Here is a 19,102-nt window from a genome sequence, read left to right as displayed (position 1 = left end):
TAACACTTTCAAGTCTCATATTTATTTATGTGTTTAATCCACTTGGAGATAGTTTTTGTGCAAGTTGATAAAACTCCAGTCTAATTTCATTTTTATCCCTGTGGATACACATTTTACCCAGGGAAGATGATTTTGTTTCTAGCATAAGTTTTTGGCATCTATATCATATATTAGGGGCTGAAATTATAAGTTCTTATGATAGAAGCTCTACCAATCCATTAGCATGGGATAGTTTTCAATTTGCTAGTGTCTTGTTTTTCTTCAGAGCTTTAAAGTTTTTGTGTCTTTTATATAAGCTAGGTTTATTTCTAGATAATTTTTTATTGTATTCTGAGTGGAAGTGTTGGTGACTTCTTTCTAAGTATGTTTATTGCTGTTGTATAGAAAAACTATTGATTTATGCAAATTCATGCTATGTCCTGACACACTGCTGAATTCATTTAACATTTCTATGTTTTCTGACAGAATTTTGGGGTGTATTATAAGAATTTCATGTCTTCTGCAAATAGAGATAGCTTAGCTTATGTTTTTCCTGTTTGTGTTCCCTAGTTCCCCATATTTGCTTTATTGTTTTAGATAATACTTTGAGCACAGTAGTAAAGGGAGTGTAGAGAGTAGAAAGCCCTCTCTTCCTCCACATTTCAGTGGAATGGTTTCAAGAATACAATCAAACTGCATTGAATACATTTTTTAAGAAAGCAAACAATACATAACAAAAGTTCTATTCATTCCTGAAAAGAAATTAATTCCAAAAAAAAGGTCTTAGTGTAAAAGTGGCCACTGATCTGTCTTAAGGAGACACTTGACCTGTCATTAGTCTTTGCATCAGTTTGTCAGCCAGTATTGCCCAGACCATTTGCCTGATCCAGGCATTTAAAATTGGTGTTTCAGATTCTTCCCGTCACTGCTTCTTCTCAGTGATAATATCCACGACCAACACTCCCCCACGCCACATACACACACACACACACACACACACGCACACTATTTACATGACTTAGAACATATTTTTCAGCTTATGAAATGAGCAAAATTTATTCTTCTCTCCTCTTAACTCTCATTTTTAACTCTTGTTTTGTTTCTTCTTAGATGAGTATTTTTCCTAACAAGGTAACCTTAGATTTAGTTAATGCCCCCATGTAAATGTGCCAAAAGCTCACTAGATCAGTCCAAACACCTCTGGGTTCGACATGCTGACTAACATTGTTCTGTCTTTCAAAATGGGAGAGTTGGATGGCTTGCTCAAGGACAGTATTTAACAGGAGAAGTACTTGTTTAGATGTTTACTATGGAGCTATGTGTCTCTTTGTAAGATCACTGTAGGCTTAGATTTTTCAAAGCCCATCTTATTTAGGGATCTTAAATCCTTCAACCTCCCTTTAGCCCACTGAGCAAAGGTAAAGAAGGCTGAAGGTTAATAAGACAAGGGGATGTGAACCTGTTAAGAAGTAGTTCTATGGGGAGATTCCAATCTCTGTTGTTAGGAATTCATTAGCAATGGCTTGATCCAGCAGAAACCTCAAGGCTTCACCAAACTGGCACAGGTTAGCAGAAGTGGTAAGAATCATCCAGAATACCATGAGAAATTCTTTGGTGAGTTTCTCTCTAAGAAGTGAAGACTAGCAAGGACCAGAGAAGACTCAGCAAAGACCAACAAAGACCAGGAAAGTCCATTGAACCGTTGCATAGTTAATGAATACCAGTGAGGCATTGCAAGGTGTAACAATGCAAAAGCATCCTTTCATTGTCTGTAGGGTTCTATTTACACTCTTTCCAAACATCATACTCTCTCTCAGGTATCTGCTCCAGCAAAATATCACAGGCCCTCTCGTGTGTCTCCTCCAACAAAACATCCTCTCATGTGTCTATTTCAGCAATACATCTTCTCCCAAGACAGTTTCCAGAAAAACATCACATGCCCTCCCACAAGATAGCTTCCATAAAAACATAACATGACACAACTTAGTCTCCAAAGAAATTTCCACTTCAGATTACTAGTTTTGATTTGTGTGTGATGTACTTAGATGTGTGTTACACCCAATTATAGGGCATGATAAGTTCAGGTCATAGAAGATTATGGCCCTACTTTAAAAAAAAAGAAAAGAAAAGCATCTGTGATCACATTTTCTGCAGTTTGCTTCCAGTCTGATAGCTTAGTTTTCTATATCTTTGAAGACATTTTCCAGTTCATATTGGCCCAACCATTCCACTTTTGGAGTGTATCATGACTTATATAAAATAATGCATACCACAAAATATTTTAATTGTAAAAATTTGAAAATAACCTAAGTGAAAATTGAATGCAAATATCTGAGTAAATTTGGATTTATACATAACATGTATTGCTGCTTATGGGAAGTTATGTAAATATTATATACTCTCTACTAGAGAGAGGGACAAATATAGCTTTACATGATAAAAATAAAAGAAACACCCATAATTTGATTTAAGTTTGACAGAATAAATAAAAGATTACATATAAAATATATGAGAATATATATATATATATATATATATATATATATATATATATATATATATTGTCATGAAAGCTGAAGAAGAATGTAAAGAAATTTCTGATAGTGAGAGGAGTAATCTGAAGTGGAAATTTCTTTGTTTTCTACCTTTTTGGGAGTTGGGGGTTATGCTCACCTTTGGTAATATGTTGAACAGTGAAAGGTCGGGAACAAAGACAAACTAAAGGAGGATGGTCAACCTATCATTCTGTTTATTGGATACCATTCTATGTATGTACTTATCTAAAATTTTATAAAACATTAATAAGAGTTAAATAAGGAAGAAATAGGGAAAGTTATTCTTTGGTTAAATTGTTCTTTAATAAAAATAGTTTTCTGTTTATAAAGTGTTTGGATAAAGAAGAATGGAAAGGGGAAAATTATATAATTATAACCTCAAAATGAAATTAAAAATAAAACAACAAATGTTTTATAATAAAAAAGAGTTGCATAACTTAAAAATGATTTCAAATAATCAAATAGTGATAATGTTCAATGATAAATATTTTATGTTCTAGATATGAACTTTGAACAACTTGAGGCTCACTTGTACTTTTCTAAGCTGCGCTATTGCCATATGAAAAGTGTTCATTTTTCCTAGTTCTTAAGAAAATATACTACCTCTTTTGGTATTTATTTGTGTTTATGGAATATACAGTAAGTGCACATGGATGTGTATATGCATGACTTTTGATTCCAGAGGAGAACATTGTCTTCTGTTATTGTTTTCTACCTTTTTGGGAGTTGGGGGTTATACTCACCTTCTGAACCTGAAGCATGCCATTTGCCTATGCTGACTAGCCAGAAACCTTAGGAACCTCCAGTATCTGCTCGTCAGTACAAGGTTACAGATTTGCCCAACCATCCTTACGTGTGTGTGTGTGTGTGTGTGTGTGTGTGTGTGTGTGTGTGTGTAACTGCACTAGGAACTTGTTCTCAGGTGCTCTTGCTTTCACAGTAAGTGCTCTTCTCACTGAGTCATCTGTTCAATCTTTCTTTTCGTTAATTAGAATTTACTATTATTTTAAAGACAGGTCTCACTGTGTAGCCCTCATTCACATATAACTCTTGCTCTTACTCACATAGAACTAGTCTTGTCTCAAACTAATGGTGATTATCCTACCTCTATTTCTTGAGTAATGAACTATAGATATGCCTCAGTGCTTCAAGACCTTTCTTTCTTAAATACAGGAATACAAGGCCATGTTGGTAGCAATAACTTAGGAAAATTGAAGGCATGAAAACAGAATACTGAATTCTGTGTGACTGTGTGTGTCTGTATTCGTGTGTGTGTGTGTGTGTGTGTGTGTGTGTGTGTGTGTGCGAGTTTGTTTTTCCTAACATATAAGTATTGTTCTTATGATGGCTGTATTTTCTACTAATTTATTTTTAATTATAATTATTTTTATCGGGCATAGGGTATTTAATGGTTAGAGGACAACTTGCAGGAGTTAGTTCTCTACCATGCTAGTCTCAGGGACTGAACTCAGGTCATTAGACTCAGGAGCCAGCTTCTTCACTTGCCAAGCCATCCCACAAGCCCAACTATAAAATCATGGTGATAATTATTTTCCATATGAATTTTCTTCATTATATAGTCAGACTTAAAACTGGAGCTTCTTTCTATGACACATATTTGATTTACATCTTGAATAGTTCAGTTACTGTCAGTCATCTGGTGATGATTAACTCCTACTTATCTCGAAAGAAGAATTAGAGACTAATTTCATCTAACATCATATATAGATAATAATAAAAAAAACCCTACAAGTATATATATGGTTGACTTCTTAATAATCTCAGTTGTGCTTCAAAGACATCAACTTTTTTATTTAAAAACACATATATAAAGCAATTTTTCACCTCATACAGTAAAAATTCTTCCATGTATCCAAAACCTGAATGGGGCTTTTGTCAGGTGGCTTTTACATGAGAGTGGGAAGCGTAAGAGGAGAAAATATTCCTTTGGAGCTGTGAACTTGACAGACGAAAGGGGAAAGGTGAGTCGTGATGTAGAATGATGGACTTCTTGCCTTGGGTGCTTGTATCGTACATTTGCCCTGGATATCCTGTTAAACATTTTCTTTGTTTTTGTCACCATAATGGTATTTTCTTGGGCATTCTATTGGCTTCTTTCCTACAACATGCCTCCCTTCCATGCTAGTTGATTCTTTCATGGCTGACGCTCCTGTGTGTGTTTGAGTCTGTGATCTTTTGCCGCTTATCTCATGCCTTTTCCTTATGACGTTTCAGCTCATCCACCATACACCATGTGCTTTAGAGTGAAATTCTACCCACATGAACCCTTGAAGATTAAAGAAGAGCTCACAAGGTATTTTTCTTTTTTGCATATTTACTCTACCACTTGCATTCAGGCAGAGCCTCTGCTATCTTATCAGCTAGACACTCCTATTATCGAGATCAGAACACCTCCAAGAAGCAGGCTTTGGAGTCAGCACTGTGCTCCTTATATTCTTGATGGTCTTGGGATACCTTATAGATAACCACTGTCATTGAGAAAGCAATATCTGTACAAGAAAGCAATGGTTATGAAAAGGAAGCTCTCTGAGAAACATTTGACAGTGGAGTGCTAACCATAAGCAGAAGATGATGGTCTTCTGGGTGTGGGCAAATGCAGAAAGCAGCTATAGTCTGACTTTTGGATCTAAGACTTTCTGGAAGGAGAAAATTGATGGGCAGAGAGGGCAGTTAGCTGTTTTGCTTTCCACTTGCTAGATGACAACTACCAAGCAGACTTTGCCTCACTTGTGCACTCTTAGCTCAAATCTGTGAACTCTCAAACTTTTATTTTTCCTCTCTATCTCTCTCTCCCTCCTTCCCTCCTCTCCTCGCTGCTGAGTTTATATACAATTAATCCTGGAGTTTTGTTTCCCTGACAAACATGGTACAAGTTGCTGAGCAGGACTCCAGGTAGCTGCCTCCTGGATTGATAGGTCAAAAAGTTGTCATACACCTTGATCTTGATGAGGTTCTAAATTGGTAACATCCAAATTGTCATGTGTAATTATAATTGACAATAATCTGCTTTGATCTGGATCCTACATAAAGGCAAATACATGTCATTCTGACTGTTGACATGTGAAAAGTGGAGGTCTTGGCAGATTTTGTATGTGCAAATACGTGTGAGAATGTATATGAGTGTATATATGTATGTGTAGATGTATGGGTGTGTTCCTATGTTAAATGTGGAGAAAAATAGGTAACAGATAATTAGATAATGTTATTTTTAAATCTTTTTTCTCCTCATTGGATAGATTTAAAAAACACGTCAGTTTCACAGACATATTCATAATGTTAGAAAGCTATTGACATTATTGAATTTCAAACTATTTTCACCACCACATTAAACAAACACAATATTCAATGACAGTCATAATCTGTCTCTTTATAGTAATCCCTGACAACTATTAGTCTACTTTCTGTATCTATAGATTCATATATTCCAGATATCAGATGTTAGTGAAATCATGGGAGAGTATGTAGCTCTGCCCTGACTTGAACTGAAATTTTGAAATTTATTTATAATTTATTTGATCAATTTTTTCTCAGCTCAACTTATCTACCTAAGTGAAAAAATACAATGAGTTAGAGAAAAATAAAAGTACAACAAAAACCAAAACAAGATAACATCTTTTGACACCACTCCAAACCACAAATAACAACAATTGAAAAATAGAAAGACTCACTCAAAAAAAAAAAAACACAACAACAACAACAATGAAATAAGGACACACCAAAATTTCAAGCCAATTTTTTTTAGTTGAAAGACTCCTTAAATGGACTAACAGCATACTTAGGAAAATGCATACATAAATATATACATACATAGATATTATTATTGTATGCATGCATATATGTATGTAACAATAATAATCAAAGAAAAAATACTATTATGGTAAGAATGGGATGGCTATGGGATATCATGGTAAAAAGGTATCAGAAAGGAGCAGGAAGGAGATGGAAAGGGGAAAGTGATATAATTGTATTTCAATTAAAAACATATAAAAATTTAATGAGTTATTTTTGCCATTTACCTATCTATATATATATTAGAAACTTTTTTTGTCTTTTATTTTGTTTTGCTTTTCAGATTGTACTGTACTGACATTTCTCCCTTCACTTTTCTTCACCTAAGCCATTCTCTATACCCCTTCTTGCTGCTCTCACTCAGATCCATGACCTCTTTTTTCACGAATTGTTATATATGCATGCATATATCTATATGTCTGTACATATATATTCCTAAATATAATACACTCAGTTCATATAATGTTAATTGTATATATATTTTCAGTAGTGACCACTTGATACTGAATAAATAACTGGTGAAGAAACTTTGAACATATGTCACAATCTTAAATAAAGGATAAATCTGATGTTATTGACAAAGACTCATGAAATAATAAAACAATACAAAACTGTAGTAAATAAGTCTAATATCTATCAGTATTTTATTTTTATGCTTAAATTATATTTTATTGCATCTATATATTACATTATTTTTACCCATTCATCAGTTAGTGAACATTTGAATTGTTAATACTTTTCATTTATAGTGAATAATAATAATGCCACCGTGAACATTTATGTATAATTTTGATGGCAGCCCAGTTGCTGATTAGTTGAAATCAGGCTACCATTTAGAAACATATAGAATTTGTATTTTCTTTATTTTTATTTTTTAATTCTTTGATAAATTTGTAAATGAATTTTCATCACTTCCAACCTTCCTTCTCTAAGTATTCCCAGAGCTCCTCCATTTCCCTCTCACACAATTTTGTGTCTTTTCTCCCCAGTTGACACCAATTGTGCTTCCCAAACATGCTTTGAAATATGGACTTTCACTAAAGCATGGTGAATTACTATGGGCTACCTTCTTAGGAAAAAAAAATAGTAATAACCCTTTCCCAGCAGATAACAATTGTCAATAGCTCTTTGTCTGGTGATTGTTCTTCATATCAATTTCCCCTTTCCATCCTGGAATTGACACTTGTTTGGACCTAACAAGTCTAATGCATCTTGTCACAATGACTTTGAGTTCTTATGTATAGCTTTCTGCAGTGTCCAAAGACAGTGTTTGTAGTCTTCCACCATATCTGGCTCTTACATTCTCTGTCATCTTTGGAAGAGAGAGGAATGATATACACAGTACATTTAGAAGTGAATAGTCTACAGTCTCTTATTCTTTGCACCTTTGACAGATGAGGATCATGGTAGTGGTCATTATCTACTGAATAAAGAAGATTCCTTTCTGATGAAAGTTGAGAGGTACTTAAAATTGTGGGTGTAATGGTAAATCAATGGGAGCTGGTTTAATAAAATATATATTTAGCAGTGTAGGAGTAGTGGTTTCACTCCTAGGGTCTATAACCTAGTTTATTATTTATAGTCCTAGTTTCTCTGTCCCATAATGGTACCTAGTATGTGTTGATCTTGGGTAGCAGACATTGAATCCAATCATAAAATAGTTTCTTGTACATTGTTTAAGCCACTGTCTCTACAGTAGGCATGTCTTCTTAGGCCAGTTATTCTTACACAGTGCATAGCTGACTATAATTAATGTTTATTCTGACCTCTGGTAGATTACACAGCTCTTCCCAGAATTTTAAAAGCTAGCTAGTAGAAAAGTTTCCAGAACATTAACAGTTTGATTTCTCGATATTCTAAAGCTCAAGTATGTGGTGTCAGCAGCAGCAGATTCTTACTATCATATTCTGGAGCATATCCAAGAGCATTGGCAACAGCATGTAATATTGACGGGGGCGGGGGGGAGGGAAGTCTTTGTGACCTCTCTTGTCACTTCTGAGAATGAACTTTGTATTTGTTAGCCTGTCATGTTAGTAAAGGCTATATTGACTTGTTATGGGATATCTACACTTAACTCTTTTTATGTGTGTGTATAGATGTACTATACGAAGATTCCACAATAGTACTTTTCCATATAATATTTTGAGAAAGTCTTATACTCAGCTTTCCCCTTTCTCATGCCTCTTTATCCCTTCTCATTCCATAATTCCCCTTTAGCTCTTTATATCACAACTCCCTTGAAAGCTCCTTTCTATGAGCACTTTAATTTTCTTTTTCTTTTCTTTCTTTCTTTTTTTTTTTTTTTTTTTTTTTTTGGTTTTTCGAGAAAGGGTTTCTCTGTATAGCCCTGGCTGTCCTGGAACTCACTCTGTAGACCAGGCTGGCCTCGAACTCAGAAACCTGCCTGCCTCTGCCTCCCAAGTGCTGGGATTAAAGGCGTGCGCCACCACCTCCCGGCTGCACTTTAATTTTCTAACTGCTGTTGATTACTCCCACTAACAGAAAAAATATATATCTAAAGATTCTAGGCTAATGTCTACATGTTAAAGGAAAAATATGATTTTCTTTCTGGGCTAGCCACATCCTACTTGTGAATCTCATAATAGCTGATTAATACTCCATTGTGTAAATGCACCATCTTCTTATTGTTCATTCATCATAAAATCTAGGCTGTTTCCATTCCTGGCTATTGTGAACAGTATGTCAATGAACATATTTATGAAAGTATCTCTGTAGCAGGATATTAGGTCTTTGTGGTATATATCCAAGGGAGGTGTAGTATACCATGTATTAGATGTATTTACATTCTTTAGGAGCCTCCACAGATTTCTGTAGTGACTGTGCCAATTTGCTCCCATCACCAGTGAATAAATGGTCCTCATTTTCCACATTAAACCTGGTATCATTAGTTTTTTGTATCATCCATTCTGACTGGGATAAAATTAAATCTCAAAGTACCTTTAATTTGCATTTGTGTGGTAGTTTATGATGGGTGCCCCCTCCAAGTGATTCTCATGTTCACAAGATTATTTAAAGTATGGTTCATGGCAGCATCACCAGGTAGCTATTGAAAATACAAATATCCTGCCTAGCTACTGAATCAGCATAAATATCTTAATTTAACATTTAATTTCTTTGGTTAATAAATCTGTCATTAAAGTTTCAGGCTTCAATCCAGGGATCTAGGCTGTCAAGTCAAACTGGGTAATAAACTTACTAGGAACTTTACATCTTTAATAAGATTATGTACTAAAATGGAAAGAGGTTTTGTACCTGTGATGTGTTCCTACAACCTTGATGGCTAGCACAATGCATAGTATAAAGTATGTGAGATAAAGATCCATGTGAAGAAAACACTAGAAGGCCAATAAATCTTTTACTATATCCATGTAGTTTCAGTGAAGTAGCCCCCAACATTGGCTGCTCCCATGTTCTGGACCAAGCAAAATCTTTATGATATTAGCACACAAATCTTCCTCTCTGAGTTTCCATTTCTTTTTCTATCTTTAAAATGAATAAGTAAAAGTGAGTAAAAAGCAAATTACTGAGCACTGGAGTTATTAGTCAGGGTTTTTCTGAGAAACACAGAGTAGGATTTGTGTGTGTGTGTGTGTGTGTGTGTGTGTGTGTGTGTGCACATCTGTACATGTGTATATATACATGAATGACTATATGTATGTTTACATAAAGTTTATTATAAGAAATTAGCTTGCATAAATATGGAGACTAAAAAGCCACCACAATCTTCAGGTTACAGACTGCAGAGGTTCTGAAAGAGGCGTAAGGATGAGAAATTAAAAAAAAAAAAAACAGAATACTTTAGTTCACATTGTCATACACATTGTCATATAGAATAAGCTCATTCTCTCTGCATTTCTGTACCATTCAGTCGTATAACACATTGCATCATCCACAAATAGGATAGTTATCTGTTTTGCTGTTTCATTAACTCAGCTATAAGTCATGTCCATACACACCCTTAAAGAAACCCAGAAATCAATCATGTTCATCTGCATACCATGGCTCAGTAAAGCTGATGTCCAAAACCAATCATCTAAAAGTTGTAACTGACTGGTTGAAAGGTGTTTTTAAAGGTTCTGCTAAAGACATACATGAAAGGGGACAAGGTCTCCTGTAGGTAAATGTTAAAATTGGCATAAATAGAATTTTTAATCTTGGTGTAAAAACAAAATAGACCTTAAGATCTAAGCCTGGGGGAAAAAACTTTATTTGGTTAAGAAAAAGCATGGAAACTGAAGAGCATTTGGTCAGCATGAATCAACCCAAAGGACAGCAACAACGGAGTGGAGTAGGACTTAGTGTCTACAAACTCTTGCCTCTGTGGTTTTGCTGTTTAGTTTTTGTTTTGTTTTGCTTTGGTTTTTTTTTCAGTATAATTTAAGTATCATGATAACATTTATCAATGTAAAGGTTTCACGTGTAAATACGATCTCCTGAGTTTTCTCGCAAAGTTGACACATCTTTTCTGCTTTTTCTACAGACAGAGTTTCCTAGTAGTTGATTCTGCCATAACTTTACCCCACTTTTCACTCTGTTTTCCCAGCCCACTTCAGCAGCCACATGTGATACAAGTACCTGAGCTTGTCCAGGAGAAAAGGGAAGACCAAATACAATGACACAGAGCCCAATACAAGTGTTAGTCAACTGGATTTCTGACCTCATAAGCAAGTTTGTTACTATTGTTTGGTTTTCATTAAGTAGTAACAAGGATGAGCTGTTCTTCAGGAACAATGAGTGTGTCTTCGTAAACTAATTGACCCCAGTTCCTTATTACAAGTTTCAAAAAGAACTTGGAATATAGATGATAAGTTGTAATTTTCCTTATATAGGAATGATGGCTGCTAGGCAGTGTGGGGTTTTTGTTGTTGTTGTTGTTTTGGTTTTTTGTTTTGTTTTGTCTCTTTGAAAGGCCAAAACCATTTACATTTGGAAATTTATATACACTTCTGGTTTCTAAATTCTGAAACTTCTCCACTTCTTTCTACATGTCTTAATCTAAGAGAAGCCTGGCGTGTCTAAGATATTGTTTTGAGCTAGGTGTGACATTGGTGGTTTAATAGAGTATAAACGTTCTTACTTCCAAGCTTAAACTAAAACTTAGGATACTTTTTTCTCCATTTGTATTGCAGGTACCTTTTATATTTGCAAATTAAAAGAGACATTTTTCATGGTCGACTGCTGTGTTCCTTTTCTGACGCCGCCTATCTGGGTGCTTGTATCGTTCAAGGTGAGTCTAGCCCCAGCACACTCATCCCTACCCCTGCAATGGGTTATAGATCTGTACTCTGTGCTTGTCCTCTCTGCTACCTACAACTATCCTGTCTTTGCCTATGGGGAAATCTAGATATGTCTAGACAGTTTGTAACAGATTTATTTGTTTACATTCCAAGCCATTCTTCCTGATAGATAACTGAGCTCCAGTGTTCATAATGCTTCTGTCCACATGTGAAGACTTCCAAAACTCCAAAAAGTCGAATATCAAATTTTTTTTTCAAGGAGACAGACCATCATTTTACAATACTTTCTGCATTGAAATAAGTATCTTACGTTCTGAGTTCCAATTGTTAAATGTGAAGCCTAAAACACATATCAAGGGGGAAACCTATATCAAGGAAGTGGATTTTAAATAATTATGGTCACTCAAATCATATATGCATATATTTCCTATAAATTCCTCAGCTTTTCTAGCCATAGAAGAAGATGGGAAGACCACTAAATTCACAAATCTGTTCACTGAATCTTTATTCAATTTTCCTAGATATTTTCTCAAACATGAATATCATGAGTTGTTTAAGCTTCAGGGTTTTACTGTATAAGTTGTAGTACTTTTTAAAACTTTAAAAATTCTAGTATTTAAAAGTTCAGTTTCCCCAGGAGTCTCCCCCTTCTCAGAGAACAGGATGAGGAGGAAGGATCTGTGAACGAAGGTACTAGGAGGGAAGGCTGATGTTAGGATATTAAGCAAAAGAATTAATTTATTAATTAATTAATTTTAAAAGTTGTTTTATATCAGCAATAGGCCTGTCATACATGTATACTAACACCAAGTCTTGGGTCTCTGTGCAAAAACATTGAAACAGAGGGCTATAAGCTATTGTAAACAGGCAGCTATTGCAGAAATTTACCAGTCAAAGACCTTGTAAATAGGTAGCCTTGGCAGATAATACCAACTTATATAAGGACAAGTGAATCATAGGCAGAGTCATAGTGACCTGTCCCCTGAACCTTCACCCAGACGATACCTTGTTCTGAAAGATATCTGTATTCCCCCTGAACACCCACACTCCAGTGTCATCCCCTTCCCCACGTCCTGCCTTTTTGTGTTTATAACCCCTGTGTGAATGAGTATAAATTACTATTTGAAAAAAATAAATAAATTATTAAAATAATAATAATAAAAGAACCCAAGAAGAAGCAAATATTTTATATTTCCCCTTTTTGGATCCTAGCTTTGAATCTTTAGTTTTCTGGAGTACAATAAATAATAAAAAGTAAACAAAAAAAGAAGAAAAGAGAAAAAAGTTTTATTTATTCATTTATTTACACTCCAGATTTTATTCCTCCTCCCATCAACCCTCTAACTGTTCCACATCCCATAACTCCATCCCATACCCCTGTTTCCACGAGGCTGTTCCCACCCCTCGCCCTCCACCCCACGTGACATCTAAACTCCCTGAGGTCTCCAGTCTCTTGAGGGTTAGATGTATCATCTCTGATTGAACACAGACCCAGCAGTCCTCTGCTATATATGTGTTCGGACCCTCATATAGGCTGGTATATACTGCTTTTTTGGTCCAGTATTTGAGAGATCTCGGGGATCTAGATTAATTGAGACTGCTGGTCCTCTTACAGGGTCACCCTCCTCCTCAACTTCTTTCAGCTTTTTCCTAATTCAACCACAGGGGTCAGCAGCTTCTGTCCGTTGGTTAGGTGAAAATATCTGCATCTGACTCTTTCAGTTGCTTGTTGGGTCTTTCGTAGGGCAGTCGTGATAGGTCCCTTTTTGATAGTGTCAGGCCTTGGAGCCTCCCCTTGAGCTGGATCACACTTTGGGCCTGTCTCTGGACCTTCTTTTCCTCAGGCTCCTCTCCATTTCCATCCCTGTTATACTTTCAAACAGGAACAATTATGAGTCAGAGTTTTGACTGTGGGATGGCAACCCCCTCCCTCATTTGATGTCCTGTCTTCCTGCTGGAGGTGGACTCTACTGTCTACTCCCTACTGTCAGGAATTTCATCTAAGGTCCCTCCCTTGGAGTCTTGAGAGTCTATCAACTCCCAGGTCTCTGTTGCTTTAAAACATTCAAAGTTTCTTTTAAAGGTAAAAGTCTCTCTTAAATATCTAAAATCTCTCTAAATTATCCAGTCTCTATAAAAACTCCAATGTCTCATTAAAACTTCCAATTCTCTTGACAATAGGCTCCTATAAAACACGATTTTAAAAAGTACTGAAATACGTTAACATAAGAAGGAACATTTGGGGTACAGCAAAACCAAATCAAAACTCAACAGTATAAAAGTTGAGTGCTTATTGACAGGGAGGGATCCACTCACTATCTTTTCGGCTACAAAGGCTTTGGAATTCTATTTCTATAGTGCTGCCATCTACAGCACACATAGATTGTCTCTATACTCAGGGTAGCTCTACTTCAGAGATACTGACATCTGATACTGACATCTCCAAAATGCCCGAGTCTCTGCTAGGATTGGGCTGTACCTTCAGCAATAGTTTCTCTTCAACTCTCTTCTGAGACTGTAACTATGTCACATGATGCCAAGCCTTGCATAACCTCTTTAATCCTGGAGATTCTACTGCAAGTGACATATAAAACCTGTAGCCTCTCCTGTCCTTTCACTGCGCCGACCCTCAGACTTACTCCAGGATCCTTTCATGTCTTCAAAACAAGTACCATCTGGATGCAACCAGCAGGAGGTTCAACAGTGATTGCTTTTTGACCCAATTCTGTGTGTTGACCCTGAGGGAAATTTTTGAAAAAGATTTCACCTGAATAATGATGGTCTTTTCTCAATCATAGCTGATTTTTCAAATTCTTAATTCAAAATTACATTCAAAGGGCCATAATTGCTAAAAGGCTTCTGAAATTCCACCAGATAGACCTCCGTCATCTACATTGTTCTCAACATTCTTATTTTCCTCAGAAAATCCCACTGAGCTCTGAGCACTCAGTTGTTTTTCCAACCTAAAGACCAAATGCCACTACATTTTTCCCAAAATCACATGATCAAGTCTCAACAGCATTACTCATGACCTGGTAGCAATTTCTTAGGATTTCTATTGTTATGATAAAAGACCAGGACTATCAGCTACATGGGGATGAAAGTGTCTATTTGGCTTACACTTCCATGTCAGTTTCAAGAAAGAGGAGGGAGTGAAGACATGTAACAAAGCAGAAAACATGGAGGAGTGCTACTTACTTGCTTGCTCCTCTTAGCTTACTCAGCCTGCTTTATGATACCTCTTGCCTAGACATAGCATTTTCCCCTACCCCGGTGAGCTAAAGCCACCCACATCAGTCATTAGTAAAGAAAATACACTATGGACTTGACTACCAGAAAGTCATACAGGAAAATTTTCTCAATTGAATCCTTCTTCCCAAACATCTCTAGCCTGTGTCAAATTGACAAAAAAAACTAATGAAGACATGTACTGAAAGTGATCCAGTTTTATATTAGTGACATATTATCCATCCATTTATGGTAAATAGAGGTAATGGGTTACACCACCTCCCATTGTTAGGGACCATGGCCAGCTGCTGGTAATGCCTAAAGGTGAAGGGCCTATTAAGTATACTTCTGGAAACTATTTTGAGTTATTCATCATTCCATAGCCCATATTTCAGCTTACATGTTTATTTATTGGTTTTCTTTTTTTTCCACTATTCTCTATTTTATTACCTAAAGACAACTAGATATTTTTTTGCCTATAGTTTCATAGCCTGTTGAATATGACTTCATGCTGTACCCTGTTCCACTTCATAAATTAAATAGGACTATAGAACTCATTTAATTTCTTTATTTTATGCCCAAAATACTGTTTGAGGCTATTACTTCTAACCCAAGAGAATGTTTTGCAGGGTGCATCTCTGTGTTTTACTCATGATTCACGCCAACAGTACACACCCAAGTTGCTTCTCAATTTTCATAATCACGGTTGATACTATAAACACCAATGCAAACAACAGATACCATTAATAATCTCCTTTCTTGCAGATAACTCTGATACATGTCTAGTGTGTTACCTAGAAAAGGAATGTATTAATTATAATACTTACCTAAATATTCCCATATTGCTTTCTAAAACTACATGTCAATAATCTATAGATGTACAAACATCTTCTATCTATCTATCTATCTATCTATCTATCTATCTATCTATCTATCTATCTTCTCACCTCACTGCCATCTTCCACTTTTTAGGAGTTTATACACATAAAGTGGTATTTTTAATTTGCTTATGTATGTATAGTTTATTAGAAGTTTAAACATCTCTTCCTATCCATTTTGGGTTTTGTAGGTGGTGTCTTCATATGTATTGAGCATGTTTCTACTGATCATCCTACCCATTTTCTTACCAATTTGTAGAGATTCTATATATCAGCCCTATAAACCTCAGATTTTGCAAATATGTTGCTTAAATTTGACATTTTTTTATTATTTTTTATTTTTTATTTATTTTTCATTGGATATTTTCTTTACATTTCAGGTGTTATCCTCTTTCCCCATTCACCCCCCCACCTAGAAACCCCATAACCCATCCCCCCTCCTTCTGCTTCTATGAGGATGTGCCCCTACCTACCCACCCACTCCCACCTCCCCCCTCCTCAAATTCCTCCATATTGGGTCATCCAGCATTCATGGGACCAAGGACCTGCTCTCCCATCTATGCCCTACAAGACCATTCTCCCCTAAATACACAGCTGGAGCCATGGGTCCCTCCATATGGGTTCCCAGGCTGGTGGTTAAACCCTGGGAGCTCTGGTTGGCTGGTATTGTTGCTCTCCCCATGGGGCTGCAAACTCTTTCAGCTCCTTCAGTCTTTACTCTAACTCCTCCACTGGGAACCCCATATTTTGCAAATATGTTCCTTAAATTTGACATGTTTTTACTTTGACTAAAATGCCACTTAATAAAGAGAAATATTTTAATTTTAATATAATCAAGTTAATCCAGTTTTGTCTATTTGGCCAACTATATTATATCTTCAGCAATACTTTCTTACTGCTCACTTCTAGAGATAACCAATACCTTATAATGTTTGTGGAGAGGTTTATGAGACACCTATAGCCAATAACTTAAAGAAGAGACAACCCATTTCTGGTACTTGGAGTTTGTTTCATAGCATATAATGTCTAGTTGTATAGAAAATATAGAAGTAGTGTTTCCCAATGGTGTTTTCAAAATGACTTCTATTAATTGATCTTTCTCATTTCCTTACTAGTCTACCCTCTAACCCCCACCCTACTTATTCTTTCCTATTTCATTTTTGCCCTACGGCCCTTTTATGGACTATATTCTATTTTCCAATCCTTGAACGATCTCCTCCTCCCCCAGAACCTCATATTATTTACCTAAGCCTATGAATAATCCAAATGAAACACACATACTAAACTTAAAAGCAAACATCTATATGTTGGAGTAAGCATGCAATTTTGGCCTTTGTGAGTCTTGATTGTCACACTCCAAGTAACGGTTTCCAGTTGTATCCATTTATGTACAAATTTCATTTTGCTTAACAGCTTGAATAATTTTCTGTTTTGTATCTGAAACACATTTTCATTATTTATTCATTAGCTGACTGGGATCTAGGCTATTTCTATTGCCTGAATATTGTGAATAAAGCAGCAGTGAACATGGATGAGTGATCTTCTATGCAGTAAGATACAGAGTCTAATTGGATATGTGCCCAAGGGTGGTTATAGCCAGACTTCAAAAAAGAGCTAATAATGATTCTACTCAAAGTAGTCTAGAAAATGGAAACTTCAAAATCATTTGCAAATTATTTTATAAAGCCAATTTTACCTTAATACCAAAACAGACAAAGACTCAACAAAAAGAGAAAATGTAGACCAATATCTATTGATTAACATAACACAAATATTCTGAATGAAATGCTCCCAACAGAATTAAAAAAACACATCAAAAGAAAATACACCACGATCAAGTCACCTTGATCCAAGTCCTTTGAGGATTGTTCAACAGAGTAAATAATTTTTAATAATATCTAAAAAATAAATATACTAAAGAACATCTCACTAGATTCAGAAAAGTTCTTTCACAAATCCAATGTCTTTTCATGATACAAAAATAAGGAACAACTTAACATTATAAAGGCAATTTATAATAATATCAGGGCTAACATCATTCTACATGAAGAGTGTTGCAAATGATTCCACTAAAATTGGAAACAAGATGTCTTAGGGTTTTATTGCTGTGAAAAGGCACCATGACCATGCAAACTTTTGTAAAGGAAAATATTTAATTTGGGCTGACTTACAGTGTCAGAGGTTCAGTCCATTATCATCCTGGTGGGAACCATGCCAACCTGCAGACAAACATGGTGCTTGAGGAGCTGAGAGTTCTCCATCTTGATACAAATGCAACTTGTCTTCTGCAGTCAGCTAGGAGGAGGGTCTCTTCCACACTGGACAGAGACTGAATATAGAAGCCCTCAAGGCCCACCTACTGAGAAATAAAGAAAAAAAGATCCAACAGAGGAGAAAATATGGAATATGTTTGAATTTACATGCACAAGCACAGGAAAGCCTTTTAAAGTAAATCTCTTCTCTACTACAATCGTTATTATTTCAATGAAGAGGCAACCAACAGAACAGGAGAAAATATGTTTAGCAACTACATACTTAACCAAGTGTTGTATCTACACTATACAAAGAACTACAAAAACAAAGCATAATAAAAACTAATAAACCAATTTTAAATATGGCATGGAACTAAATACAGAGTTTGGAGAATATGAAATGCAAATGGCTGGTGATGCTATGTGATAAACCAGACCTTGATCATGTTTTTCAATCCTTACTAAACATTAGAATCACCAGGGGGAGCTCTCATCCTCATCCATCAGGGAAATTTAAATAACAAATACTTTGAGATGTAATTTTAACATGATTAGAAAGGCTAAGATTTAAAAAAAAAGAAAGAAAAAAAGAAAAAAGTGGTGATTGCAAATGCTAGAGAAAAGGGAACATTTAACTCACTGCTAGTGGGACCGTAAATTACTGCAGCCATTATGGAAATCAGAGTGGAGGTTCCTCAAAGAGCTATAAAAGGTCTATGATAAAGCCTTGTATAATATACAACATGGGGTTTTGATGTTTGGATTTTATGGTTACCAAATTCAGAATGAGTGTGTGTGTGTGTGTGTGTGTGTATCTGTGTGTTATGATCTCCTTTGTTTATAATTTTATGTGAACACTCAAAATCTGTTCTACTGAGTTTTAAAAATAGTATACATTCTTCTAATAAGTATACTCACAATGTAGCATGACAGATCTCTTGAGTGTATCTCTTGTACATAACTGAAATTGTGTAACTTTTGACTAGCTCTGAAGGATGTTGTTATTAATAATAACAATGATTTAACTACTAACACTTAGTGGCTAAAAAGTTCTGTAAATCTTAGGAAATCTGAAAGAATAAAATTTTTCAGCAGTGGCTAAAAAGTTCTGTAAATCTTAGGAAATCTGAAAGAATAAAATT

At 35.6% G+C, this 19,102-nt stretch overlaps 1 protein-coding gene across 3 annotated transcripts in view; it reads left to right on the top strand.

Annotated features, from left to right (window-relative positions):
- The window catches only part of Frmd3 (FERM domain containing 3), a 206,909-nt gene that overhangs the window by 86,984 nt on the left and 100,823 nt on the right, over positions 1 to 19,102 (top strand). For all 3 annotated transcript variants that reach the window (XM_028754636.1, XM_028754634.1, XM_028754633.1), the window contains exons 4-5: positions 4,770 to 4,848; positions 11,495 to 11,592. In XM_028754636.1, coding sequence (XP_028610469.1) covers positions 4,770 to 4,848; positions 11,495 to 11,592 — 177 coding nt within the window. The remainder of the gene's footprint in view (positions 1 to 4,769; positions 4,849 to 11,494; positions 11,593 to 19,102) is intronic.

Source organism: Grammomys surdaster, unplaced genomic scaffold (genome assembly GCF_004785775.1).
Source record: "Grammomys surdaster isolate TR1022 unplaced genomic scaffold, NIH_TR_1.0 126029, whole genome shotgun sequence".
Lineage (NCBI taxonomy): Eukaryota > Metazoa > Chordata > Mammalia > Rodentia > Muridae > Grammomys > Grammomys surdaster.
Note: the sequence above shows the minus strand (reverse complement) of the source record. Positions and strands in the feature narration are given on the sequence as shown.